The sequence below is a fragment of the Eleginops maclovinus genome, chromosome 2, assembly GCF_036324505.1.
Source record: "Eleginops maclovinus isolate JMC-PN-2008 ecotype Puerto Natales chromosome 2, JC_Emac_rtc_rv5, whole genome shotgun sequence".
Lineage (NCBI taxonomy): Eukaryota > Metazoa > Chordata > Actinopteri > Perciformes > Eleginopidae > Eleginops > Eleginops maclovinus.
The window spans coordinates 27270582-27295977 of record NC_086350.1 but is presented as its reverse complement, the minus strand read 5'-3'; the positions used below and the strand labels follow the sequence as shown (position 1 = coordinate 27295977).

The 25396-nt window shown below is 39.1% G+C and overlaps 2 protein-coding genes across 4 annotated transcripts in view; both read right to left on the bottom strand.

Annotated features, from left to right (window-relative positions):
- plcg2 (phospholipase C, gamma 2) overlaps positions 1–5789 on the bottom strand; it is a 35603-nt gene extending 29814 nt beyond the window's left edge. For both annotated transcript variants that reach the window (XM_063901196.1, XM_063901204.1), the window contains exon 1: positions 5626–5789. The gene's annotated coding sequence lies outside the window, so the exon portion shown is untranslated. The remainder of the gene's footprint in view (positions 1–5625) is intronic.
- Positions 5790–7247: 1458 nt separating this feature from the next.
- Positions 7248–19712, bottom strand: meak7 (MTOR associated protein, eak-7 homolog). 2 transcript variants are annotated; one of them, XM_063875453.1, is made up of 9 exons: positions 19664–19712; positions 18026–18202; positions 17355–17618; positions 17065–17209; positions 16516–16727; positions 13989–14175; positions 12124–12242; positions 10979–11158; positions 7248–9821 (listed from the first exon to the last, which is right to left on the bottom strand). In XM_063875453.1, exons 2-9 carry the CDS (start codon positions 18194–18196, stop codon positions 9693–9695), a joined length of 1407 nt encoding a protein of 468 aa, XP_063731523.1. In that variant the 5' UTR covers positions 18197–18202; positions 19664–19712; the 3' UTR covers positions 7248–9692. The 2 variants fall into 2 exon arrangements, with proteins under 2 accessions (XP_063731523.1, XP_063731515.1); XM_063875445.1 differs by lacking the exon at positions 19664–19712 and adding an exon at positions 19252–19340.
- Positions 19713–25396: the final 5684 nt, after the last annotated feature.

Below are 25396 nucleotides of genomic sequence, written 5' to 3'. Positions count from 1 at the left end.
TTCTCCTTTTGATTAATACAGAGCTGAACTTTCAAAATAACAAGACAACATTCTCTCCTTTCTTTCCTAAAGGAAGGTCCAGTGTTTCCTAAAGGAGGTTACAAAGGAAGTTTCAGAGCTCCTTTCCTATCCTCTAGAGAATTCAAACAGCTCTTATCATGGCTGCCACTGAGGTACTTACGGGTCATTTCACTCCGTTAGGAACCTTCCTAAGATAAACTGACAAATCGACCTCAACCTGGGTGTACGTTCACTCACTCCACAGCTGCATATAATCAGCTCAACATGGGCGTTCTCTTTAACCAATTTTGAATGAATTCAACACTCCACCTCAATCTCCAGTAGCCAATCATCATGCTGCAGTCAAACTTCAAACTCGTCCTCCTATCTCCTGCAGTCAGCTGTGATTTCAGGTGTTTCTGCTGCGTCGCCTCCCCCCCATCCACCTCCACCCATAATATCTAGCGCCGAGGAGAGCTAACCCAAAGACCTCATCCCATCTCCTCTTCTTCCCATGTCCTCATCAAATACAGATCTTCAGCATAACCGCCAGGTCTAGACCCCGGGGGGGTTTCCTATATGTTCATTGCTACATTTCCCCCTTAAGATATACGATATCAGGATCGGGGTCTAATCGCCAAAGACTATAACATTTCTATCATATGGTGCATGAGTCAATAAATGTTCTTTAAACAAAAATGAAGTCTCTCCTGATTGAACTCCCTCATCACAAAACAATTCCCCTTTACTTTAAATGGATCCGTTATACTTCTGTTTGTTCCAGGGATGTATGGATTGTGGGCCCTCCCTCTGCAGCTGAGGGTCAGCAGAAATATCACATACTTTCCCCCCCCCCCCTCCACGTTCCAAAGAGCTAATCATTTGAAATGGGAATGTTAGCGCTCTGAAACACACATTATTGTGACCGTGCTCTCGTTCAGCTTTTCCTCATTCCATTCACTAAGGTATTTTCTATGTCAATCACTCATTTCATTCCTACAGCAAACTGTATAAATTCAGTGCTTGAAGATTTTAAGCACATTGGATGGATTATTAAGGATGGAATTGCTTCGATTTGGAAATGTACGATTGTTGCTATGGATACTCTCACTAGACTAGCCAGACACCGCAGTCGTAGTCCCCACTACCTTACAGCAGATCAATGAGGATTTGACTCCCTATGTAACAATGCATTTTTTATGACTGAAACAAACAGGGCTTTGTAGTGCAGCGATGGTGGTGTCATAAAGACCTGAGTTAGAAATAGTGTGGGCTCACATATGAGGGGAGAGTTGAAGGTCAACCTGGGGCGTCACTACATCTAATATTTAACTTGCAAATGAGCGGAGATGTATCAAAACAACACAGAGACACCGGATTAATGTTGGATTCAATTTGAGAGAAACATTACGTTTTTTAATATATTTATATATTCAAAGAGGAATAATGTAGGCAGGAAAAACCAAATATAAGGCCATATGTACTGCACGTCTAGAAAATATGCTACCCGTTTCTTAATTTCTAGATATAACAGAGAATACTTAAGGTCCAAAGAGAGTTCAGAGAACTGCTCTGATCCGTATCATTATGTAAAGTTTTAACATGGCATAATGTGTTTATAGTGTTAATATTCATTGTCTGCCTATTCAACACTCAAATATATTTTAAAATGAAATATAATATCCCGGTCAAACCTGAATCACAAAAACTAAAAAGCGTTCTTTAATGTTTTGCATGGAAACTAATGATTAACTGACTCTATCGCACAACTGAGCTGCTGTTTTCCTGCAGAGACCTTTACCCCGCAGGGACGGTCCCTGTGGTGCACTGCAGCATTATTCAGACAGAAAGTTTCCTCATACTGATGCTGCCTCATCACACACAGTAGCTCACACACTGTGTACATACATGTTCATGTCAAACAAACACACACAAGCTGCCTCAGGTAAACTGTGTGTACAGTAAATGAGGATGTGATGAGCCTGTGTGCTGAACATTAACATGTTGTTCTGTTAGTGTGTCCTGAGATACACACAGGAACAATCACTCATACTGACACACCAGTACAACCCAAACACCAGTGTTGGATAGTAACTAAGTACATTTACTCAAGTCAGTACTTAAGTACAATTTTGAGGTACTTTATCTACGTATTATCAGTTTATGCTACTTTATACTTCTACTCCATTACATTTTAAAAAGCCAATGTTGTACTTTTTACTTCATTTGACAGTTTTAGACACTAGTTACATTTTAGATCTTGATTATTAGCTAATGCAAAATGTAAATCAATTATCAAATAAACTTTGACATGTATATGTTAATATATCCAGCAGCAGTATATACAGTCATTCAAACTAGATCTACATTTACCAGTTGTGAATAATCATAATACCCAGTAAGTCAATATATATATATGATTATGAAATGGGCCATTATGTATAATGAGTACTTTACTTTTGGTACTTTAAGTATATTTTGATACAGGACTTTTACTTGTAACAGAGTACGTTTTAAGTATTAAAATGTAATATTGTTACTTTTACTTAAGTAAAAATCGTAGTACTTCTTTCGACCTCTGCCAAAAAGACACAAATAAACGACTTACAATTAAGTTGGTAGGTAAAAACAGCATTATTTGATAATGTAAAGAGTGGCTTAGAAATGACTCTTTTTTATTTTGTATTCTAAGCCTAAACTTAGTTTTACCACGGTTCACTGACTGCAATCACATTGTTCTTTAAATGTGGTTTAGATTCATCTATCAGAATACTCTATCTTTAAAACACACACACACGCACGCACGCACGCACATACGCACACACACACACACACACACACACACACACACACACACACACACACACACACACACACACACACACACACACACAACTCAAAACAACATTAAGATAGACTGTGCAAAAGAGCTAAAAGGTAAATTCTGAGAAAAATATTTTTAAAGATACAGATTTATTATAAGAAAACAAATGACTTTCTTTGAAACATTAAAGTCATAAAAAGAGAACAACTCGCATTAGAGTGATACAAACACATAAAAGACACAGATGCTTGCCATTTATTATGCATGCAGTGGGGGATCTCATCAAATTATTAGTGGTGTCAAGTGAATAAAAAAAAAATGCATTTAAGTTTAAAATACCAGTATTTACTTGTATTTGGAGGAGAGCCAGTGCAGCACGTAGTTTGTGTCAGTACCTTACCACATAATGCATGGTAAAAATCCACACAGGAATTATGGGAGGAAGTTGGGATCAAACTTGGTAATGTGATTATTTGCATACATTTTTTTCTTTAACACATTTAGGATTCAAGATCAATTGAAAGCTATAACACGTTAATGTTAACAGCCCTACAATTTTTACTTTACTATCAGATTTAGCAATGTGAAAAAACTTGTAATTTTAGCCCAGAATCAACAAGGTATTATTTAGCATTCAGACTTTAAAGTGACAGTTGTTTTTTGGTCGATTAACAAGCAAATACTATAATATTGGATGAGGACTTAGCACAACATAATAGACAGATGCAAGAGTATCACAGAAAACTAAAATAGCTCAGCTCTTTTTGTTTTGTTTGGCGCTGTCTCAGAAAGATGACTCAGAATGACCAATACTAGTTCTCAATATCTGTCAACAAGTTATCTTCAGCCATAATACAATGAACATTAAACACATCAGGAATGTTGTGTGTGTCCGTCTGTTGTGGCTTATTATGGCCAAAAACTGATTCATGCAGCTCAAATAAAATTTTGAATGTTAATTTTACCCGCCAAAAGGTTAAAGCAGAGGTCATATTTCTACAAACTTTTTCAATGATACAATTTAATAGCACAATGGAAATTATCTATAAACTTCAGAGTCTTCAATAAAATGAGCACACAAACAGTACTTGAGCTCTGGCTATAAAGGAGGAGAAAAAACAGTTAGCTGTTAGCTCTTAGCTATTGGTTGTCAGCTGTTAGCTGCTAGTTGTTAGCTGTTAGCTGTTGGTTGTCAGCTGTTAGCTGTTGGTTGTTAGCTGTTAGCTGTTGGTTGTTAGCTGTTAGCTGTTAGCTGTTAGCTGTTGGTTGTTAGCTGTTGGTTGTTAGCTGTTAGCTGTTAGCTGTTGGTTGTTAGCTGTTGGTTGTTAGCTGTTACCTGTTGGTTGTTAGCTGTTAGCTGGTGGTTGTTAGCTGTTAGCTGTTGGTTGTTAGCTGTTGGTTGTAAGCTGTTAGCTGTTGGTTGTTAGCTGTTGGTTGTTAGCTGTTAGCTGTTGGTTGTTAGCTGTTGGTTGTTAGCTGTTAGCTGTTGGTTGTTAGCTGTTGGTTGTTAGCTGTTGGTTGTTAGCTGTTAGCTGGTTAGGTTTTCATACTCACAAAAAAAATGTATATTACAGACAGGATTATAACCTGGTTGAGTTCTTAATACTAGCTCTAAGCAGCATATAATAGTTAGTAAATATACTAATTTAAATGTTAATTGAAGCAATTTTTTTATTAAAAATATAATAATTTAGTGCTTCCTCTGGATGTAGAACATTTGTAAAGGTCTTGACGTACAATGCTCAAATGGTTCAAAAGTTTACAGAGATGTAATACACCAAGAAGTACAAGTCATGCATCAACTAAAGCAAAAGTAAAAGTACTCATTATGCAGAATGCCACGTTTGAGACTCCATCATACTATTAAGTCATATTTTATATGCGTTAATGTGAACATCACACTGATGGCACTTTTGCAGTTTGTAATGCACGGTGAATTGAAACTACTTTATAATCTACACTGCTGGGCAGTTTAACCTACACTAATATATCATCATTAAACTGCTAATGCATACTTTTCTTTATGAATCTACATATGCTTCAAGTTACAAGTAACTTTAGCTGTCACATAAATTAAGTGGGGTGTGAAGTAACATAAAATGGAAAGTATTCCAAAATAGTACTTCAGTTTAAAGTAAATGTACTTCCACCTCTCAGTATACAATATGATTTAACAACAAAGCAAAACACTGCTCTAAAATAGTTCAACATTATAACTATAGTAAATTATGTATACTGCATTTTATTTGTAATGAATCTAAGAAATCAACAACTGGATCAAGCCTGCAATACACAAGTGAGAAGTTGTATTAAATATTAGGCAAAAGAGTATTGTATGGACCCTGATTTAAGGGTTGATTATATTTACCATCATTAATCCAGATCTACACAGTAGTAGGGGGAGGAATATAAGTACAAAGTAGCATAAAATGGAAATACTCATTTAAAGTACAAGTATCTCAAAATTGTACTTAAGTGCAGTACTTGTACTTGGTTACTTTACAACACGGTCAAAATCCGTGTTCAGCATTAGGCCACAGTAGCATGTGTGGATAGACGTGAGTGTGATGGGGAAACCAGCAAACCTGCGACTCCACTGGAACCGGTACTACACACACACACACACACACACACACACACACACACACACACACACACACACACACACACACACACACACACTGAAGCCCAGTATGCTGTCGGTCGAAAGCGGATTTTTCAAACGGTTCCAGCAGCAGCAGCTTGACCCGCTGCCTGCTAACACATGTATTATAATTATTATAATGCAGTAAAAGTCTTACCTGTAGTAAGTGTGTTAGTTCAGCTCTGTTGCCGCTTCTTTTCTATCTGATCATGGTTTGAAAGTCATGAAAGAAGCTGCAGAGGATGTAGAGTGTTGACAAAAAGGCCAGCCGCAAACCGGCCAGTTCCTCTATCTGTGTACAAGGAAGTAAAAGTTCACTTGCAATATATGCACAGCGACAAGTTATAAAAAAAAGGACCGGAAGCAGGGACGGTATCTATGCAAACTACTCTGCCTGTGGCACAGCAGAACTCTGAGGCTGTGAACACATTCATAATACACTTTAATATGTTGCCAGTGTGGGGGAGCTGCAGCCCTCTGTCTCTGATGGAGAGCACACCTCAAACACTGACAGGTGTTTTTCAGTGAGGACTCCTCATGTCCTTTCAGCTGGTCCTCAGAATTATTCATTTAACCTGAAGCAACCACAGTCATACCTTCAAAAGTATGAATGCTAGGGGAAATTAAAGGATAATTACTCTTATCCTTTTTACTGGATGAAGAATTATTCACAACCGGTTGCCTTCTAAGTAATAGTACAACCAGCAGAGGTGGAAAAAGTACTCAGATCTTGTCCTTAAGTAAAAGTACCAGAGTGTAGGAATACTCTGTGTATATATATATGAATGACTTTGTATACTGCAGGGTAGCTGCTGAATTTACTCCAGGAGGAACTAAAGTCTGATTTAAGGTTGATTATATTTCACATCATTAATCCACATCTGTAAAGGAACTAAAGGTAGTTAAATAAATATAGTGGAGCAAAAGTACACCATTTACCTCTGGGATAGAAGTACAATACTCAAGAAAAAGAACAAATCCCTCAAAATTCTACTTAGGTACAGTAATTGAGTAAATGTAGTTACTTTCCACCACTGATCCTCAGAATTATTCCAAAAACCTGAAGCAACCCCAGTTATATATTTCAAAGTAAGAATGGAAGAGAAAATGTAAGAATATATTACTCTTTATTCAGTATTTAGTATTACTAGTTAAAATAACCTGCATTATTACACTAGATGTCTTGCTTTTAAATCCTTACTAAAGTTAAAGTGCAAAAATTTGATAAGCCCTATGTAATTCAAGTTTGAAATATTAAACGTTTTATGGTGCAGCATGATCCCTGTCTGAGTTATTTCTTTATACTTTATATCACTGGAATATTAGGAATAAAGTGGCTTCAGTATTTTAATGTATACACTGCTGGCTACTGTAATCTATAAAGTAAAGTATTCTTCTCTGAATTAGAGTTATCGCGGATAAATGTAAGCATTTTAAAATAAATACTTAAGTAACATATAGCCTATCTCTGAATTGTACTTAAGTAGCCATTACCCTTTTTATGTAACTGGGGTGTAAAAGGTGTAATGCAATGGGGTGATCCAAGTTGAAAATGTATTCACATTTCTGGGAATACAATAATAAAATGATTTCCATAAACAAATATTAAGACAAGAACAAACATTCTTCATGAAACCATGTCGACCGTGCCATTGTGTGAATTTCTGTAAGATTATATAAGACATTTGCATGTGGAGTTTGCCTCTGTAATTTGCATGTTAGCAGAACAGAAGGGGGGAAGGGGTGAATATAGATACAGAGCAGCCTTTCAGTCTCAGAGCAGATCCACTCGTTTATTTTCATGCCAACTTTTACTACGTGTCTCAAAGTCAGTCATGATCAGATGAAGATACCAACATGTCACTGCGCTGAAACACCAGGGACAGCAGTTAAACCTTCCAGCCAGCGGGGGCAGCGTTTCCTTTATTCACTGCAATAATTTATTCACAACACACACTCACACACAGGAAATCCTTGTAATTATCATGATTCTTTCTGCATAATTGTACAAATTCATCTATAGCTGTGGTTCCAATTATCCATTATCCATATTTTATGTAAATTTACAATACTCTGGTTCGTTTTGAGGGCGTACTCTCCCACTGGTGCTGAGGGTATGTAAGTGTTTTCCATTGGTCAGCAACCAGATGAACATAAACGCATTAAAATGTCTAAAATTCACTAGACCCATGTACCTTATATATTTCTTAGGGTTGTTTACTCACGCTATACACATATTTCCAGCAATTTTCAAACCAGGAGAAATCTTACATTTTAATAAAGGGAAAGGTCCATTTCAGAAATCAGAAATACTTTATCTATCCCAAACTGGGATTGTTCTTCTGTTTTTAATATTGCCATTCAATTGCAAACCTCAGCCTTGCACTTGTCTGCCAGAAGCTGTCACAACTTTATCCAAGACCTCATTTTATTTCTTGGTTTTGAGTCTTTAGCGAGTTGAGCTAGCTTTACCAGCAGCAGAACAGCGTGCAGGGACAAGAACGTGAGAGAGCTTTGCTGGTTTTAATCCCCAGGTCTGTTTGTTTTCGAAAAGAGGAGACCTCGGCTACAATTCTGCTCCCAGTTTAAACCCTTTGAAACAATGAAAACTTGAAGGAGGAGCTGACTGCATGATAACACTCTACCTCTTACACCACACTTTATTCCGTTTTGTTTGATTGATATACTCAATCAATACATCTTATAAATATACAATAAATATATAATGTGTCTGAGCCCTGATAAACTGGCTAGCTTCTTCAAGATATTGCAAACATTTGTTCATAACATCACACATGTTGGTCGGGCTGAAGTCCTCAGTGAGTTGTAATTGACTTGAAATCATGAACCACTGCGATAAGACAATATAATACACATCACATCTGCATACACAACACAGGTCTGTCAGGGTGACACCTCTCCGGCAGTCCTCTATTCGTCTGTAAAGGGTCAGTTTGAGGAGGGATGAAGTAATTGTAATCTCTGAATAAACAGTCAACCTCTCTGGTAGTGGAGTAATTCTCTAAGTCTCTCCTCAGCTTCTGAGACAGTTGAATTTATTAATCGGATCATAAGAATATTATTAATCGACACATGTTCACAAACACTGACGGTGAAGCACCTACACCAGGGGTGTCCAAACTAAGGCCCAGGGGCCTAATGCGGCCTGTGGTCCATTTAAACATTTTTTAATTCCTCAGCATATTCTTAAAGAATAATGGAATATGGCCCCGGCCTGAAACTTTTGCTAGTCTTACTATATATTGTACTTCTTAAATATATATGTAAACATTTGTTACACAGTATTTTTTTGTGATAATAAGCCTCATATTCACATAAATTCAGTCATTTAAATTTGAAAAAATCTTAGAAAAAATCTTAGTTGATAAAAAAAGCCCAATTACTAATTTACATAACACGCTTGAAGGCTTCAGATGTAAGGCTGCCAAAGTTAATAATAAAACCCTGTGGAGAGCTGTGATGTACGCTGTTTGTTTTCTTAAAGCTTATTCAAGTATTAAGAATAATTTACCTACATTTGCTTGATTTTGCTAACTTGTGAGTTAACTTGTGAGGCATTATACCTCACCTCTAGTGAGGGGCCCAGACCTTTGTTTGTTTTTCTGTATGTGGCCACCCCTGAGCTGAACAGAAGCTGACAAGAGCCCGTGTCAGATTCTGTCTCCCAAAACACAATGTTTTTTTCAACACTTTAAAAATAATCTTCCACAGTTTTTTATAATTAGACTTTTCTTAAAATGGGCTCACCTTCAGGAAAATCCATGTTATATTTAACTGTTATATAACATGAATATTGGTGGTGTAACCTTCAATTTCGCTGTGTTACTTTCATCAGTAGATTTAATGAGATGACAATTGAGATGATGTGGGTGCATTACATTTAGTTTGGACTCTATCAATCATCAAGACATTAAAGACCCGTTAAAAGCCTTTAGACCTCGTTAGGCCTTTGTTAGCTCGGTTGATGTCTTGATGACATCTTCCGTAGCTAACCCGTCTCTAACAGCTGATCCATGTCAGAGAATGATTTCAGTGCTGTGCTTTTGTAAATGAAAGGCAGGGAAACATCTGGTATATTTGACACTGGACACGTGTCTTTAGGTGAGGTGTAAATGTTATTTAGCGTTATCATATGACAAATGCAAGTTTTTTTGAGTACCAGGTGGACGGGACATTGTTCTTGTGCCCCCCCCCCGGTCCCCCTCACTGCTCCTGATCCTCCTCTGGCTCCCTGAGGCCCTGACTGTGTAGAGTCTTCCCCGTCATCTCCATCATGGCCTGGACTTCGGGGTCCATATCCAGGACACTCTTTTTGCCCCGTCCCTCCTCGCCCTGAGACACAGAACATAGAGAGAGAGCTCAGGTTTAACACTTTATAGTCTGAAGGAAATGAAAAGTAAGGGAAAACCTGCTGCTGATCTAGTTTCTAAGTCTGCCCTCAACTGTTTTCTCTTTTTGTTTCTGACCTTCCACAAGTTTGAGAATAAAGGTAAAATAACAATTTTGAAAAAGTAGTTTTTGGCATGGATAACAATGTCTTAGTTACCTTTTTAAATTCATCTGTGACAAGTGGGAAAAAGCCTGTGCAGGTGACATTTTGTTGTCAGTTTAGGACATGAGGTAGTAACTTACGCCTGTTGGGGCTCAAATGAATAAAACAACTAAAAATATTTAATCCAAAAAGGAATCTGACAATACTTATTTCCCACTTTTTTTTACAAAAGGAAAATAAATAAGGAACCAGAATGTGCATCATGGCAAAACCTGTGTTTCACCTGTCACCCATTAACAAAGAGGGGAAACGAGATCACGCGGAGAAAAAAGGATCACCAGAATTTATTTTCCTCTCCTGCCGCTCAGGTCTTCTGCATTCTCTTTTGGATGAATACAAAAAGAAAGGATGGGAGGTAATTTTGTATTCCACTGAAAGTGGATGTCAGTGCGTGACAAATTGTAGAAATTAAAAAAAGTGCCTTATTTCAGAAAAAGGTCTGCTCCTCCTGACTCTATGCTAGAAAAAAAGGCAGGCAAAAGCTACAGCCATTGCTGCACCTGTTTCTGTCTCCCTGTCCTCCTGTCTCACCCCCACATCTGTCCTCCAGCTCCTGTCAGCTCCTCACCACCCAGCAGAGGGCCCTGCTGCTTTCTCCCTCTGTCTCTACCCACAGCATCAGCCTATTACTGCTGGGACAAACTCAGGAACTGAAGTGAGCTGGCACTGGGACTGTTTGTAAGATAAGATGGACCTCTATTGATTCCCAAAGGGAAACCAGGAGTTAAAGCAGCAGCAGAGTGAGAGTACAATTCAAAATAAAATGTCTTGTAATGACTTCTTCTAATGAAGAATGTTTCCTTCCTGACTTTCGCAGGATAAACAATCAACTGAACAAATGTTCTGATACAGCACATTACGCCCTGTCTTTATTTCCTCTATTTTGTCTGATAAAAAGATAAGGCAGAAGAGAAAGAAAGAGAGAGTGTTTTCTGACCTCCTCTGGTTCTGGGGGTTTCCCCACCGCCCACACCTCCACAGAATCCAGGGTGAAGTCCTCCTCCGCAGACAGCACGGGGCTGCCGTATGTGGTGCACTTGGGCCGTGCACGGCTGTGACCGTGGCCGAAATCACTATCCAGCCACAGGCCGAAGTATCCATGCTGCCCCCCCATACCCTGATGGAGACCACATGAAGAGTGAAAAAGTAATAATAAGGTCTCTCTTTGGGGTGTTTTTCCTTCCTTCCTAGAGCTGCCTTAATTAACCTAGATTTGATTACATCAGACTTCATGAGGACAGGACTTTTCTAATGTCAAATGGAAATACATTAAACCTTTACACCGGGGACCTTAGAGAGCCCCTTCCACCTCTCAATGGCTGCAGGATGTTATACTTTCTAAAGTTGGAGAAGATCAGGTACAAATTAAAAGGATAGGATAGGAAATGGCAGCCCTTTATACCATATTTTAACTTACTGAAAGTCCTACCCCCTGACTAAGTCTAAGTGTTCCCCCCTTTTTTAAATACAGTTTTATTTATTTTTAGTTTTTGTATCTCTTCTTTGGGGTGTTATTTCTTCTTTGTCATGTGAAATGTATCAGGATGTGGAAGTTATACAATGCTGTGACCTCTTTCTTTTCTTGTGAGGGTGGGGTTCTGCCTGTTTCCTTGTATTTAACATAAGAAGGGTAGTAGTGCAACTTCCTTAAATAAGAAAACCAAAACCACTTATTAAGAGATAACCATGTTCCAGATGTTACCCAGCTGTTAAAGCTGCAGGCATTGATTCATTTATTTCTGGGAACAAAAAGCACCCATAGTGTTGTGTTCACCATACTGTTGGTACAGTTTCAAAAAATGTCCTCAACCTAGTTTGGTGTTCAGCAGAAAACACACAGTTAGCCTATCAGAGAGGAGTTGCTAGCTTTTCTTTGGGTCACAACTCTGTGGAGGTTTTTCACTATAGTCAAGAACAGTAAGTGATTATATCTGTTGGTGATACATATATTGAATAGGTATGTAAAATAAATGACATCATTATATTTTAAGAACGTTTTAAGACAGTGGCCAACCTCAAAGAAAACAGAATGCATAATAATTTTAATTCCTAAACTCAAACTTTTAAACGGTGCAGTCTCACCAGTCCATTGGGCATGGTCTGCTGGTTCTGGTTGAGGTACATGAAGTGTTCGTTATATCCTGTCGCTGTGTAAACTCTCAGTCTGGGGAACACAGTGAACAGGAAGCATCTGGAGTCACCTGCACACACACACACACACACACACACACACACACACACACACACACACACACACACACACACACACACACACACACACACACACACACACACACACACACACACACACACACACACACACACACACACACACACACACACACACACAAATGATGGAGATCTGAGAGAAAAGTCAAGAGACTGACCGCAGTATTCAAACAGGTAGCATTACCTCCAGAGTTTGTTCTTTATCAGAGCTGTATATCAGTCCTGATGTGAGCGCCGCTCCTACACGGCATCATGGATTTAGGAGCCCAAATAAACTGCTATCTTCAAAAACATCACATTTCACGAGTGCATGCCAGAAAAATCTAAATGTTCATAAACTGTTCAGATGCTTTAAATATTGGAATTCAGCTGTAAACCGAAATCTATAAACCATTGGTTCCTGGATTGGAAAATCTCTCTAATGTTATGTCTTCTTTATTTAAATATGTTTATTTTCTTTTTCACTGGATATTTAACTTTTACTTATTATGTTTATATATATATATATATATATATATATATATATAAATATATATATATATCTTTTTATTTTATTTGGTCTTTTTCTTGCAGATTCTTACTTTGACTTAATTTTATATAAATATGTTTATTTAGCTTTTTTTTTTAAATGTTGTGTGTTTTTTTTCCATTAACTCTTAAACTAAATCAAAATTGTAAAATGTAAAATCTGATTAGCGATTATTCAAAAGTTGTTTTAGTTGTGTGTACATTGCAATGGTTTTTCCCAACATAAGAGAATGAGAAACAGCAACACACTTTCGAAATCTGCACGTTCCTGATGTACAGCTATCGGAAATTGTGACCATGCAATGACACTCCAAGACAAAGTGTTTGTGTACAGCTTCGAAATTGATTTTAATCCTATAGCAGCTTTCTGATGTCATGTAAACATGGTGGCAAACAGTAAGTGCCACGCTGTATGAGCGTTTGTATGAGCCTTCAAATATAATAAACTCTAACGTTAGCTTAAGATGTAATAATTACTTACAACTTGTGCTACTTGCTAATATACTGCACTGTACAAATCAGGTGGAAATAAGCTAAAAGCTAAATCTGGAAGAAATCATCTCTTCTCTTTTTTAATGAATGTATTTCTATGCATTGTCTTTCTTTAATAAGGACATGATATTAAAAAATGTCAAGCTGTCACTGGTCAGCTGTTGTATAACTATAGCTTATGCTAAGATGAGCTCAATTTGGTAGCGGTGGTGGCGAAGTCCATAGGGGCTTGGCCTGGGAACTGGAAGGTCACCAGTTCAAGTCCCCGAAAGACCAAGTGCCACCGTGGTGTCCCTGAGCAAGACACTGGTTACCTACACTGCTCCCCGGGCGCCGTACATAATGGCAGCCCACTGCTCCTAACACTAGGATGGGTCAAATGCAGAGACCGCATTTCGTTGTCCTAGTACTTGTACTCTGTGCAATGACAATAAAGTTGAATCTTCATCATCATCATCTTCACTTTAGTGTTAGATAAATAGTGACAATGATTTGAGGTACATTATGAATTTAGTATCTAGTCTAGTATTTAAGATGCTAAGCTATGTAGCATTGGTCTACATGGTAAAGTGAGAGAGAAGGCTGATGTGTTTGTGCCCTTCATCACACTGTTGAAGGCAGCTGGTAAAGAAGAGATGGTGCTCCTCACACAGCACAGATAATCTGAGTCTCAACAAGGGAGTGCTGTCTTCTCTCACCCTGGAACTTAGGTTTGAGCTCCCAGGTGTGGGAGGCGAAGCCCCCGAAAACATGGCCCTTGGTGTCTCTGATGAGCAGAAGGGTGGGGCCACACTTGGTCAGACCGGTAACCATCCTGGTGAAGCTTTCCCCGTGCAGGTGTGTGGAGAACACCAGTTTCCAGGGTGCGCTGTAGCTGTCTGGCAACTGGAGAGATCAAGATGATAACACAGGCGCACGAATGAATGAAAATGTATTAGCTGGTGAATCTGAACTTACCCTTAAAGGTCTCCTATTATACTATATTTGAACAATATATTGTAGGGCCATATCTATACAAAACATGTCTGAAGTGTTTTGCTCAAAATACCAAACAGATCCCCCATTGTAGCATGCCTCATCCCCCTCTATTTCAGCCCTGTTCCTGAAGTGCTGATTCTGTGACTGTAGCTTTAAATGAACTAGTTGCTGCTGGCCACGCCCCTTTGGAGCTGCTGCTGGCCACACCCCTTTGGAGCGTCATGGGGGGAGCGCCCGAATTGGTGGGGGGCGCCCTCTAGTGGCGTCTTTCTCTTAACCAGGGCCGGCCCTGGGCGTAGGCAGTATAGGCGAATGCTAAGCAAACTACTACAGAGCCAATCATGCTCATGGGGGGGGGGGTTTAAGATTGGGGCGCAAGCTAAAACCTTGCCTAGGGCGGCACATTGGTCAGCGCCGGGCCTGCACACCGGGGACACATATATTTGTATAAAAGAGATCAAAAAGTGCATTTTGTATAATAGGGGACCTTGAAGGCCAAAGTGGCACAATAACACATCCTAACAAACTGAGAGGGCGCTGTAGAGCCACTCCTCCAGTGCTCTACTGACCTTACTGTTGACATTCTGGTGGCTCTGAAGAGAGCATATTTAACAGATTTGGTTCACTTCATAAAGAGCTGTCTGATGGCAGAGGAAAGGGGTGAAAATATTCCAAACAAACAATCCAATATACAACATCGATTTAACCCCCCCACCCCCGCAGCAGCGCATTACTTGGCTTCCTGCCGGTACTCCTGTCTGCTGCTTCAGACTGCTGCAGTAAGATTACCATTAAGATGAACCTTAAGGGATTGAATTGAGAAATTCACTTTTCCCCTCTGTTCTCTGTTCTTAATACACATACTTTGGTGTTTGGTGCCTTGCTCAAGGTAGATCACAGTCAGGAAGCTGGTAATCACATTACTGCTGCACAATATGATGGAAACGCCTGTTCCTCCTCTCTCGCCTGCTTTACTGTTAATGACACCAAACCTGACGCAACGCTCTCACAGCTCTTAGTTCCTCTTATAGAAACCAAACAGCACCAATGTATTTTTATCTTTGCGATCAAGCATAAACAATGAACAGAGGTTAATGGTGTAGTGGGGCTTTCACTGTGTAGAAACATATAAATTCACATGTTTTACAAGATTGTATAATGTCTACACTGCATGTGAATATACGCGGACAACAAACTAAACTCATATTTGTATATTTCAATGGACAAATGACACTATTTAGCACAGCTGCTGATTTGAGTACAGATCTTCGTTAGTATCACATACCCACACACATATTTATTGAACTTTTTCTCTTAAAATGTATCGAATTCTGATGTGCAAAGATATAATATCAAATACACACTAATCAAGACAGTGTGATTGGATGAAATAAACAGTAAAAAATGTATGCTGCCTACCAGCTGGCTACTTTCTCTGATGTCTGCCCTAGCAGATGGCCTAAATGAATAATGTGTTACTGTTATTGTGTGTCCTGTGACCCCCTGAAAGGACTCACCCTAACATTGGGAACCTATGTTCTAGGGAACTGTTCACTTTGTCAAACATACAGAAGCAAAAAGTTTACTGATGAGTTATCTAACCTAAATCTAAGACTAACCCAAAACTGTGTGAATAAGTGAGTTCAGGTAAACGTAAGAGCGTTTAAATAACGCTGCCTGCTGCACATTCATGTCTTATAGTGCTTTATCTTTGTTTATCATTCATTTCCCAAACGTGATCAATTTATGCTCATACTTATTCAACGTAAAAGCACATTTGGTCCTGTCTTTTGTAATGTGTAAAAACGAATATTTCGTAGTAGGCCAGACCAAAAGTATACTGCGTCAGATAAATATTAGATTTTATTTCATGGTGCAAGAAAAATGTGTTTTATTGCTTCAAATGGCAACACATGTTTTTGTATCAACTAAAATATTTGGTTAGAAAAAACATTGTGGGAATTCAAAGATTTTTGGGTCTTAAAAACAAACACATAAGCACACACTCATCTTCATTTCTATCACAGGTAATATACCGGCATGGACACGCACGCTTTGTTGTGAAATAAAACATACACACACGTCCCATAGTGGCCATTCCTGGACGTGGCTGTGATGGTGTGTGGATTTTGATTGGCATACAGCGCAGGTGCTGACTGGGCAAACTGGTGATAGCAGATTTCTAAAGAACAGCTGATCCCAATAAGTTCACAAGCATCACTGAAGTCTCTCGACAAGTATTCTGACCTGTGGTGCCAGGAACATGAGGGAGGGAAGGTCCAGCAGACACCTGAGATCTTTCCAAGGAGTCTCCCTGCAGCGGGGCAGCAGGGTGGGGGCCGGCCGGCCGCTCAGGGACACATCTAGACCCTCAGATACCAGCATCTCAAGGTACAACGAGACCTGTGGGATCCTGAAGATCCAGTCCTCCAGACAAGAAACATCACAACCACCCTGATCTGAGAGGAGAGGAGAGGAGAGGAGAGGAGAGGAGAGGAGAGGAGAGGAGAGGAGAGGAGAGGAGAGGAGAGGAGAGGAGAGGAGAGGTTGTGTGATGGACAATAGAGGGTGATTTGGTTCAGATTTTGTTGACCGTTTGGTCTTGCTGTAATTGCTTGTTTGTTTAATTAAATTGGATGGAACTAGAACTTCAGTACGGCTGCTCATTGGGAACGAGTCACAATTATGAACCAAATTTAGCCTGTTAAGCGGCTTAATTCAGTGGGAATTTTGTTGCTACACAGAGTGAGTCTAATTTCTTTAATACGTTCAAAAACCCTCCTACCAGCTGTTTACCTGAGGGTTTAAGCTCAGAACACATCTGCTCTGCCAGCAGTTTGACACCCAGAGAACTATCACCCATCCTCTCAGGCTTCCAGGCCTGCAGGCGCCCTCTGTGGACCAGAATCTGAACTACAGTAGAAATCAGGTCCTCAAGGAGCTGTGGAGAAAGGAAAAAAGGGCCATAATAGCACATCAGTATGGAGCGATGGAGGTTGCAGAATGAGCAGGGAGGGCTGTGACAGTAAAAAAGTAGAGAAGGAGAGAAAAACTACAAATTAAAAGAAATGAGTATCTCATTTTACCTCTGCTACCTGCTCACAGGTGACAGCAGTAACTGCCCCGGCTCCTCGCTGGGCCATCGCCCTGACCAGAGGGGCCCGTTCCTCTGCAGTGCCCCTCAGGGTGTCGGACAGAAAGATCACCAGCTGCTCTCGCCCGACTCCAGAGGCAGCAGAGGAGCTACTCTTCCCAGCAGCTGGGGGGGCTGCCACTCCAGGATCAATGCTGCACATGCACTGATAGACCCTCCTTACCATAGATTCAGGGGCCACGCTGCCCATTGAGGACTAGGAGGAGACAAAGCGGGGTTGACAGCAATGATTTTTAGTGAAAGAAGCAGGAAATATGCAGCAAATTTCTGAATCTTTAACAAATGTGTATAACGTCACTTAAATAAAAAGAACAACAAATTAAATGTAGTAGTTAATTAAGTCAAAATATTACATTTGTGTGTAAACAAAGATAAGAAAGAAGTTAAGTCTATATTAGAGTTTGAACAACTGGACATTCTCCAAAATGTCTGTGTTTCTCAGACTCCTGGTGGACTGGAAACTTTTAGAAATCTTTTCGATCAAGAGAGTGTTTTACCACAGAAGAGTTTCATCTGCTAAACAGTGTTAGACCTGAACTGACAATACTTTGAACTGTTGACAACCAACAGCTGTATTTGTATTTACTGTTTAAACAAACACACCTGCAGCATTTCCAGGGTTAGAGTCTTTCCTGCTGGTGTCTTCCCTGGGGTTCCTGAAGAGCCCCCAGCGCCGCCTTGGAGCTTGTCAAAGACCCCCTCCACAATGGGCCGCTCCTCCGGGCGAAAGCGGGCCAGTCGCTTCTGCACCGACACACTCTCCGTGTTACCCATGATGCTCTGCAATCAAACACAAAGAGCAGCACCACACACCAGTCGTTACGTACACATACAGCAGGGTACAAGAGGTGTCACCTAACCCAGCAACATCATCACGGCTGCTGCTGTTATTATTCATCTACTTATTATTGGGCTTATTAATCATTCAGAAGGGCAGTGGTTCCAAACCTTTCAGGTGTATGACCCCTTCAATGAAGCAAAGTGTAGATATAACCCCTCACCACAAGTTATTGCCTTTTATTATAATATTGAGTTATTATCAAGTGTGTCACACCCAGTGCTGTACATTTACCGAAGTACTGTATTTAAGTGCAATTGTGAGTCTTTACTTGAGTATTTTCATTCGTCTTTACTTCTACTCCACTACAATTCAGAGGGAAATGGAGTACTTTTACTCCTATACATGTATTCAGTATCTTTAGTTTTGGATTAGGATTAATGATGGTAAATATAATCTCCCTTAAATCAGACTTTAGTTCACCTGCAGTAAATTCAGCAGCTACCCTGCAGTATACAAAGCCATTCAAACTAGCTGCACCTTTACCAGCTCTGAGAACACTTTAATGATCAATCATTATAAAAGATATCAGAGATATTATTCTGGAATGGACCAATCAAACAATGACTACTTTTACTGTCGCTACTTTAAGTACATTTTGATGGCTGTACTTTTATGTAACATCTGCCGTAGCCTACAGGACTATAGAGCTCCTCAGCACCTGTTTCACACTGTGTTATATTTAAAGTAGCAATGATTTAGTTATCACTAATTTTTTCGAGGTCTTCATAACCCAAATACTAAATGGCCAAAATATACGGATTTAATGTAAAACAATAGCATATGTACTGTTGATTTATTAAAGGTAGCATTGACTGTAAAAGCAATGATGCAGCTGGCTTACAGGTGATTCACTGAGCTAACGCTAGAGCAAAGCACAGCATTAACGTTAGGCTACTCCGCTTCCATTCATGTTGCTACAGCACAGAGCCTACCGCATTACGTCCTAAAAGCTAAGAAACTTCTAAATGAACGTTAATGTGACGCTAACCTGTTCAGAAGAGCAGCTAAGCTTTTCTCTTTATACATTCATGATCCATGTCCCACAGTGACAACAAATGTAAACTTCCTGGTTCTCATACGGATGACATTTGTTGTAGCCAATGAAAGGAGCCAAATGTCCCCCTGCTTCGTCGTAATTGGTCCATGGGGTGGGGAGGCGGAAATTATTGGCTGTTGTTTAGTAAGGGTATGTTCACGAACTCAGCACCGTGTCGGATTTATGCTTTTTGAAATCGTTGTCTAAAAACATCAAACACAGACACAAATATTTTTCTACTGACTGATATCAAATAATCGCGCCTATATCATCTGTCTTACCCTAGAGCCTCTACTGCAGTATAACCACAAAGTACAGCTATGAGGTACATAAACTGCAACGTTACGTTTGTATAAAATCTTACTCATTTGAGGATTTCAGTTGTAAGTCTTCTGTATGTCCTGTCATCGTCTATGTCCCATTAGGCTACTTAACCACAAACCAAGTACATACAGCAGGAAGTCACTGTTGCATGTAGGGTAGTGTAGTGGATTCACACTTAACGTTTTAATCATGAATATATTTTTCCAATTTACCACATTATATATGCAGGGTATGGATGGTTACTATTAAAATGTATTCCGTTACAATTACTAGTTACATGTTAAAAATGTAATCAGTAACGTAATGTAAGTAACGCAATATGAAAGTAATGTAATCTAGTTACTTTCCGTTACTATAGGATTACCTCAATATTAAATGCAAAGCAAAGCAAATCAATATAACAGAAAAATAAATAGATGTTTTACCAAGTGTATTATGTAAGACCACAGAAACGTGTCATCTTAACTAAGTTTAAAAATGCAGTTTCAATTTAGGTTTAAACTTGAATAGAAAGTAACCACAGTACTTTGTTTGATGCACCTACTGCATTAAAAAAAAAATGTTTAAAAAATGATTAAAAGTATCCTTTATTATATAAATATTTTTATTTCAAAAATGTTTGGTAACAATGTAATCCTGCTAGCAATCCCCATGTTTAAAGATGGAACCAGTCATCTGATTACATCTGTGTTTATGTAATTGTAAGGCAACAGTAACTTTTTTTTGTATCCTGATTACGTAAACCTGTTACATGTAATCCGTTACTCCCCAAGCCTACGTATATGTTATCCATTAACAGATATATATCACTTGCAAACGCATTTACAGGAATTTGAGGAGGAACTGTAATCAGTCCTATCCCATCTCTCACCAGTAGAGACTGCACAGGAGTTCTGCAGAGACTCAGAGCTCTTTGCAGGAACAGCAGCAGTTGAAACACGCCTTTTAAGGGCATGAGATTTACTATGTGAGTGCACTGAGCTGGGTGTGTTGCATTGTAATGAGGTCTTGTAGGACAGTGGATGCACCCACGTCGACACAGCTGAATGTGCAGCCATCTGCCCACGTCAAAACACTCTGTCAACAGGATGCCCATGATGAATCAGTGTGAGCATAAAATGAACCACAAGAATATCATTTTGGAACCTAAGTAAAGAGTACATTTACAGCACAAACAACTTCCAAAGTTGATGAGTAGGTCATAAATCAGTTTGACGTTTGAACAAGGACAGTAGCTAGATTCATCAATAAAACGTTTTCCCTTCTATGCTGTAAGTATCGTAACCATGTTGATACTTATCTCTAACGTATACCGTAGCTTAGCTGTAGGCTACTTATCATTTCAGTCTGTGACTCAGCTCTACAAGATCTACACAACATCAGAAGCGTGCAGATCACCCTGAAGCATTAAGTTATTTTTTTTATAAATCATGTCCTCAAGTTAACAAAGAGGTCAGAGGTAAATAACAAAAACCCATGTGCTGATGCTTTTCATTGTAACCAACATCTCTAAAACCAAAGAGATCTACATGATGAAGGATGTTCAGAGTATTATATTTTTGGGTAAATTCTAACAGAGGTTTGTCTCTTTTGCAAAACATACCTGAATTGATTTTTATTCCTTAAAAAATAAAAAATGTATCTGCAGACAGTAGAGTCACAGTAAAGGTCAAAGCGCTGTAACGAGATGTACCGTTCAGCTGCTGTGGCTTCTAGTTCCGGTCAATACGCAACAGGTTTCTAATCCCTGACTTTATCTCATGTCCTTGTCTTTAGAAAAGTTTGACCCTCAAAATGTAATTTGTGATGATTAATTCAATGTATGTTCATGGGCATTATCTTTTGTTTGGACTCTTTTTTTCCCCTTTTGACCACCTGTTAAAACAAAATCGTAAGAGCAAGTTACCACCTGAGGAGAAAGGACCATTGGAGGAACACTGGCCTTTGCACAGGTCTGAGCTTTCCGAGTGCCATTCTAGATACTTCTGAATTCGAAAAAAGGAAAAGGCACATTCAATGGTCATGATGGTAGCAGAAGCTGGTTGAAGTTTCAGGAAGGTAGCTTTTTACGGCCAAGATAACATAAAAAGACAATAGAACACTCTGGGTTAGCAGCTACAAAACCTATAGGTGCATAAGAACAGCTTCCCATATAGATAGGTCCTTTCTAGCTCCTTCTCTTTCTCTCCTTTCATAATCTGAGTTTTAAGCAGGTTCGGATAGAACCAGTCAATAACCATGATATATGATTGTGTATTTCAGCACGTTCCAATAAAACAGAGACCAGGCTTGATCACTATGAGGTGAGCTGTGTTCATGCTTCTATACTGATTCAGCTGTTCGACGAGTTGAGACTTGAGACGTGAATCTTGTTAGTTCTTCTTTTCTCTTCCCTCCTCTCAGTTGCATCCCTATATGGTAAATGTCTCACTGCTGAGTGACTGCACAGGAAATCCAACATTTGAATACCAAGCTCCAAAGAAGAAGAAGAAGAAGAAAAGCCACACAAACACTTTGAAAGGCACCCACCTTCAAAGTGTTTCTGCATATGTTAACGCTATTCAGCGCTGGTTTGCCACATGTAGTCACTATTTCTGTCTTTTGAGGTGCTGCAAAGAAAGAGAAATAAACCATGACTTACAGTTAAAAGGATTCAAACCCAAGCCTCTTTCTGCTGAGGGTTCATTATCATAGGGTTAGGCCTGTGAGGCCCGTCACAAGGTCTCACAGTAAAACAAAAAAACAAATGAGTTCCAGTATACATTTGTCTTGAATGCCTGCAAGCTTTACATGTACTTACTGAAGGATTTCAATAAGGCGGGTCCTGAATGGGACAATTCTTCCTGTGCCCGTGCAAGAACAGCATTTACCTTTTGTTTTTATTTAGTCTTGGTAGGTAGAGGTTTAATTGCGTGTTCTGGCTTCTTAGACATGCTGGGAGTATTATTGGCCACATGAAACCATGTTTGGAATAGACACTTATTAAGAACCATATCTCCTTCTGTCAGCTGCAGTGAAACACAGCTTCCTCATTCTGGTCTCTGTGACTGCAGATGATTCATCTGCAGAAATACTCCAGGATGTCGTCACAGTGGGTGTTAGGACTTCTGCCTTCAGGTTGCGTGTGAAGTATACCCTTAAAAAGACAGCCCATGATGTACAGGAGCTTTTCATTTCCACATCTCAGTCTTTTTTTGACATAAGTTCATCTTGAGGCCTACACAATTTAACAGACATATAAGTGTAGTGCCTGAAAATGTTATCAAATAATCACTTTAAAAAGTAGAGATGCAATACATTGCATCAATCTGATAACATCATGTCTGCACTCCATTCAGGTGGCTCAGCTCCAGGGTCCTGGTACTGTCCACAGTCTTAAATATTTCATCAGTTTTAGGTATGCTTTTTACCTTTTAGAATCACAGGTCATCTCCCTCGTATAATATTACCCTGCAGACGCGCATGTTTGACAATAAAAAGCACTGAAAGGAGCAGTCCTACTTCCAGCCGCTAACTGTAGTAATATAAAGTGGAAACTACCGTACAGCCAGACGTGGAAGAAGTACTCAGATTTGTTACTTTAGTCTTTTTCTTTGCTTTTTGCAGCTGCTTTTAATTGGACTGTGTGTGAGTTGAGCCATATATTCCTGTATGTAAACTTAAAGCTCCAGGTACTACTGTTTGGTTTCAAGACCTTGGTTCGTGGAGGAATCCTAAAAAGTCATAGAAAGACAAGGTAAACTTAACTAATGTGAAAGAGGAATAGTTCCAGGGAAACTTAAAAGTAACATGGGATCAGGTTAGAGCAAAAAGACTAGCAGTAAAACGGAAAGGTTGTTTTATCTGGAGAGGACAGAAGTCAGCTCTGAGATGTATATTATACCTGTTATGTTTATTTGATTATCTTTGCTTTTTAATGACTGTTTTTAACGTCTTTCATTTTTGTAAAGCACTTTGAACTAACTTGTGTTGAAAGGTGCTGTATAAATAAACTTGCCTTGCCTTCCGTCAAAAAAGCAATACTCCATTTAAATGTTCTTTATTAAAAGGAAAAGTCCCCAAATCTTACTGGAGCAAAAGTAGAAAAAGTATTAGCGTCAAAATATTGAATTTAAGTTTCAAGAACACTATATATAATAGGGCTACATTGAATAACTATTTACTGTATCCTGTGGGTGGATATGTTAACTTGTAAATACATGTCAGAGTTTATTTATTGATTTATATTTTATGTAAGCTGATAATCTAAACTTAAAAAGTAATTAGAAACAAAAACTGATAAATAATGTAGTGGAAAAAAACTAAAATATTGGCTTGTAAAATATAGTATAAAGTATCATAATCTGAGAATGCTCAGGTAAAGCACAAGTATCTCAAAATGTGTCCAGCAGTGGCTCAGTCAGTAGGGGCTTGGACTGGGAATTGTAGGGTCCCCGGTTCAATTCCCCAAACAGACTTGAAATATGGAAAGTGGACTGCTACTTGGAGAGGTCCCAGTTCACCTCCTGGGCCCTGCTGTGGTGCCCTTGAGCAAGGCACCGGTCATCTCCAATCCCCCTCCCCATTGCTCCCCACGTTAGCTGCCCACTGCTCCTATAGTACTAGGATGGGTTAAATGCAGAGGACCAATTTCACTGTGTGTGTTATTATGTCCACTATAGCTGTTTGAAGATAACATTTCTGATATAAATATGCAAGTAAAAATCTGGTGACAGGATTTAATCAAAATCAATTGACCCATGGCTTAATTTATAGCAATATTACAGAACAAGTCCTGGAGCATTCTCAAGGAGCAGGTGACCTTTCACTGTCCCCTCGTGACTACAGAACACAGTGTAATCTGCCAATAAATAACTATTCTACTGGGTGTCAGTGATCCGTGCAGAGCAGAGAGTTATAGTTTAATTAAAAGCAGGAAATGGATGAGCACAGTGTGTTAGCAATTGGAGCAAATAGGGGAGGAGGGGCCTCGATGAATGGAAAGATAACACAGATAAGAAGGGAAGGGATCGTTGGAGACGGCTAAAAGGGGTCAGAAACAGAATTATGTAAGTTTTTATGGTCTGATAGAGACAGACAAAGGAGAAAATGTAGAGGGGAGGAGGAGAGGAGATATATGTTGCCTTCAGGTACCACATTGTGATGAGGGTGAGTGGAGCTGTTGAAGTGTGACACAGAAATGTGACACTCAGAAAAACACACTCCAGAAACAACTCTGTAGGGTTAATGACAAACTGACACATAGCGCCGTTGCTGTAATGTTACTACAGTTTACTCAAGTACTGTGCTTGAGTAAAGTATTGAGTTACTTTTACTTTATTTGAGTGTTCTCAAATGATACCACTTTATACTTTTATTGCATTATTTTGTCGGCTAATGTTGCAGTTTTACTCCACTACATTTATTTTACAGATTTAGCTACTAGATTCTTTGCAGGTTTAGGCTAATACAAAATATAAATAGACACATAAATTACCATAAATATGCTAAGTTAACAAGTGGTGTATATTTATTCAAATAAACCTGTACACCATTGAAGTGATGAACACATTAATGCAACAAACAATTTAATAATATAAATAAAAATATATGCTGCTTAAATGGGTCATTCAGCGTAACGAGTACTTTTAGTCTTGTTATTTAAAGTATATTTTGATGTCAATACTTTTTTTTTCAAGTACTTTTTACACTGTAGATTTGTTATTTTAGTAGTAGTAAGTACTTCTTCCACCCTTTGCATAGCACATATATGATATATACAGTAATATACCTT

Excerpts from the sequence above, each read along its gene's own strand:
- meak7 (XM_063875453.1), bottom strand. The coding sequence starts at position 18,196 with ATGGGTAACACGGAGAGTGTGTCGGTGCAGAAGCGACTGGCCCGCTTT. Across the intron at positions 17,210-17,354 it reads CCTGTGAGCAGGTAGCAGAG|CTCCTTGAGGACCTGATTTC; the intron begins GTAAAATGAGAT and ends CTTTCTCCACAG. Across the intron at positions 9,822-10,978 it reads AACCCCCAGAACCAGAGGAG|GGCGAGGAGGGACGGGGCAA; the intron begins GTCAGAAAACAC and ends TCTGTGTCTCAG.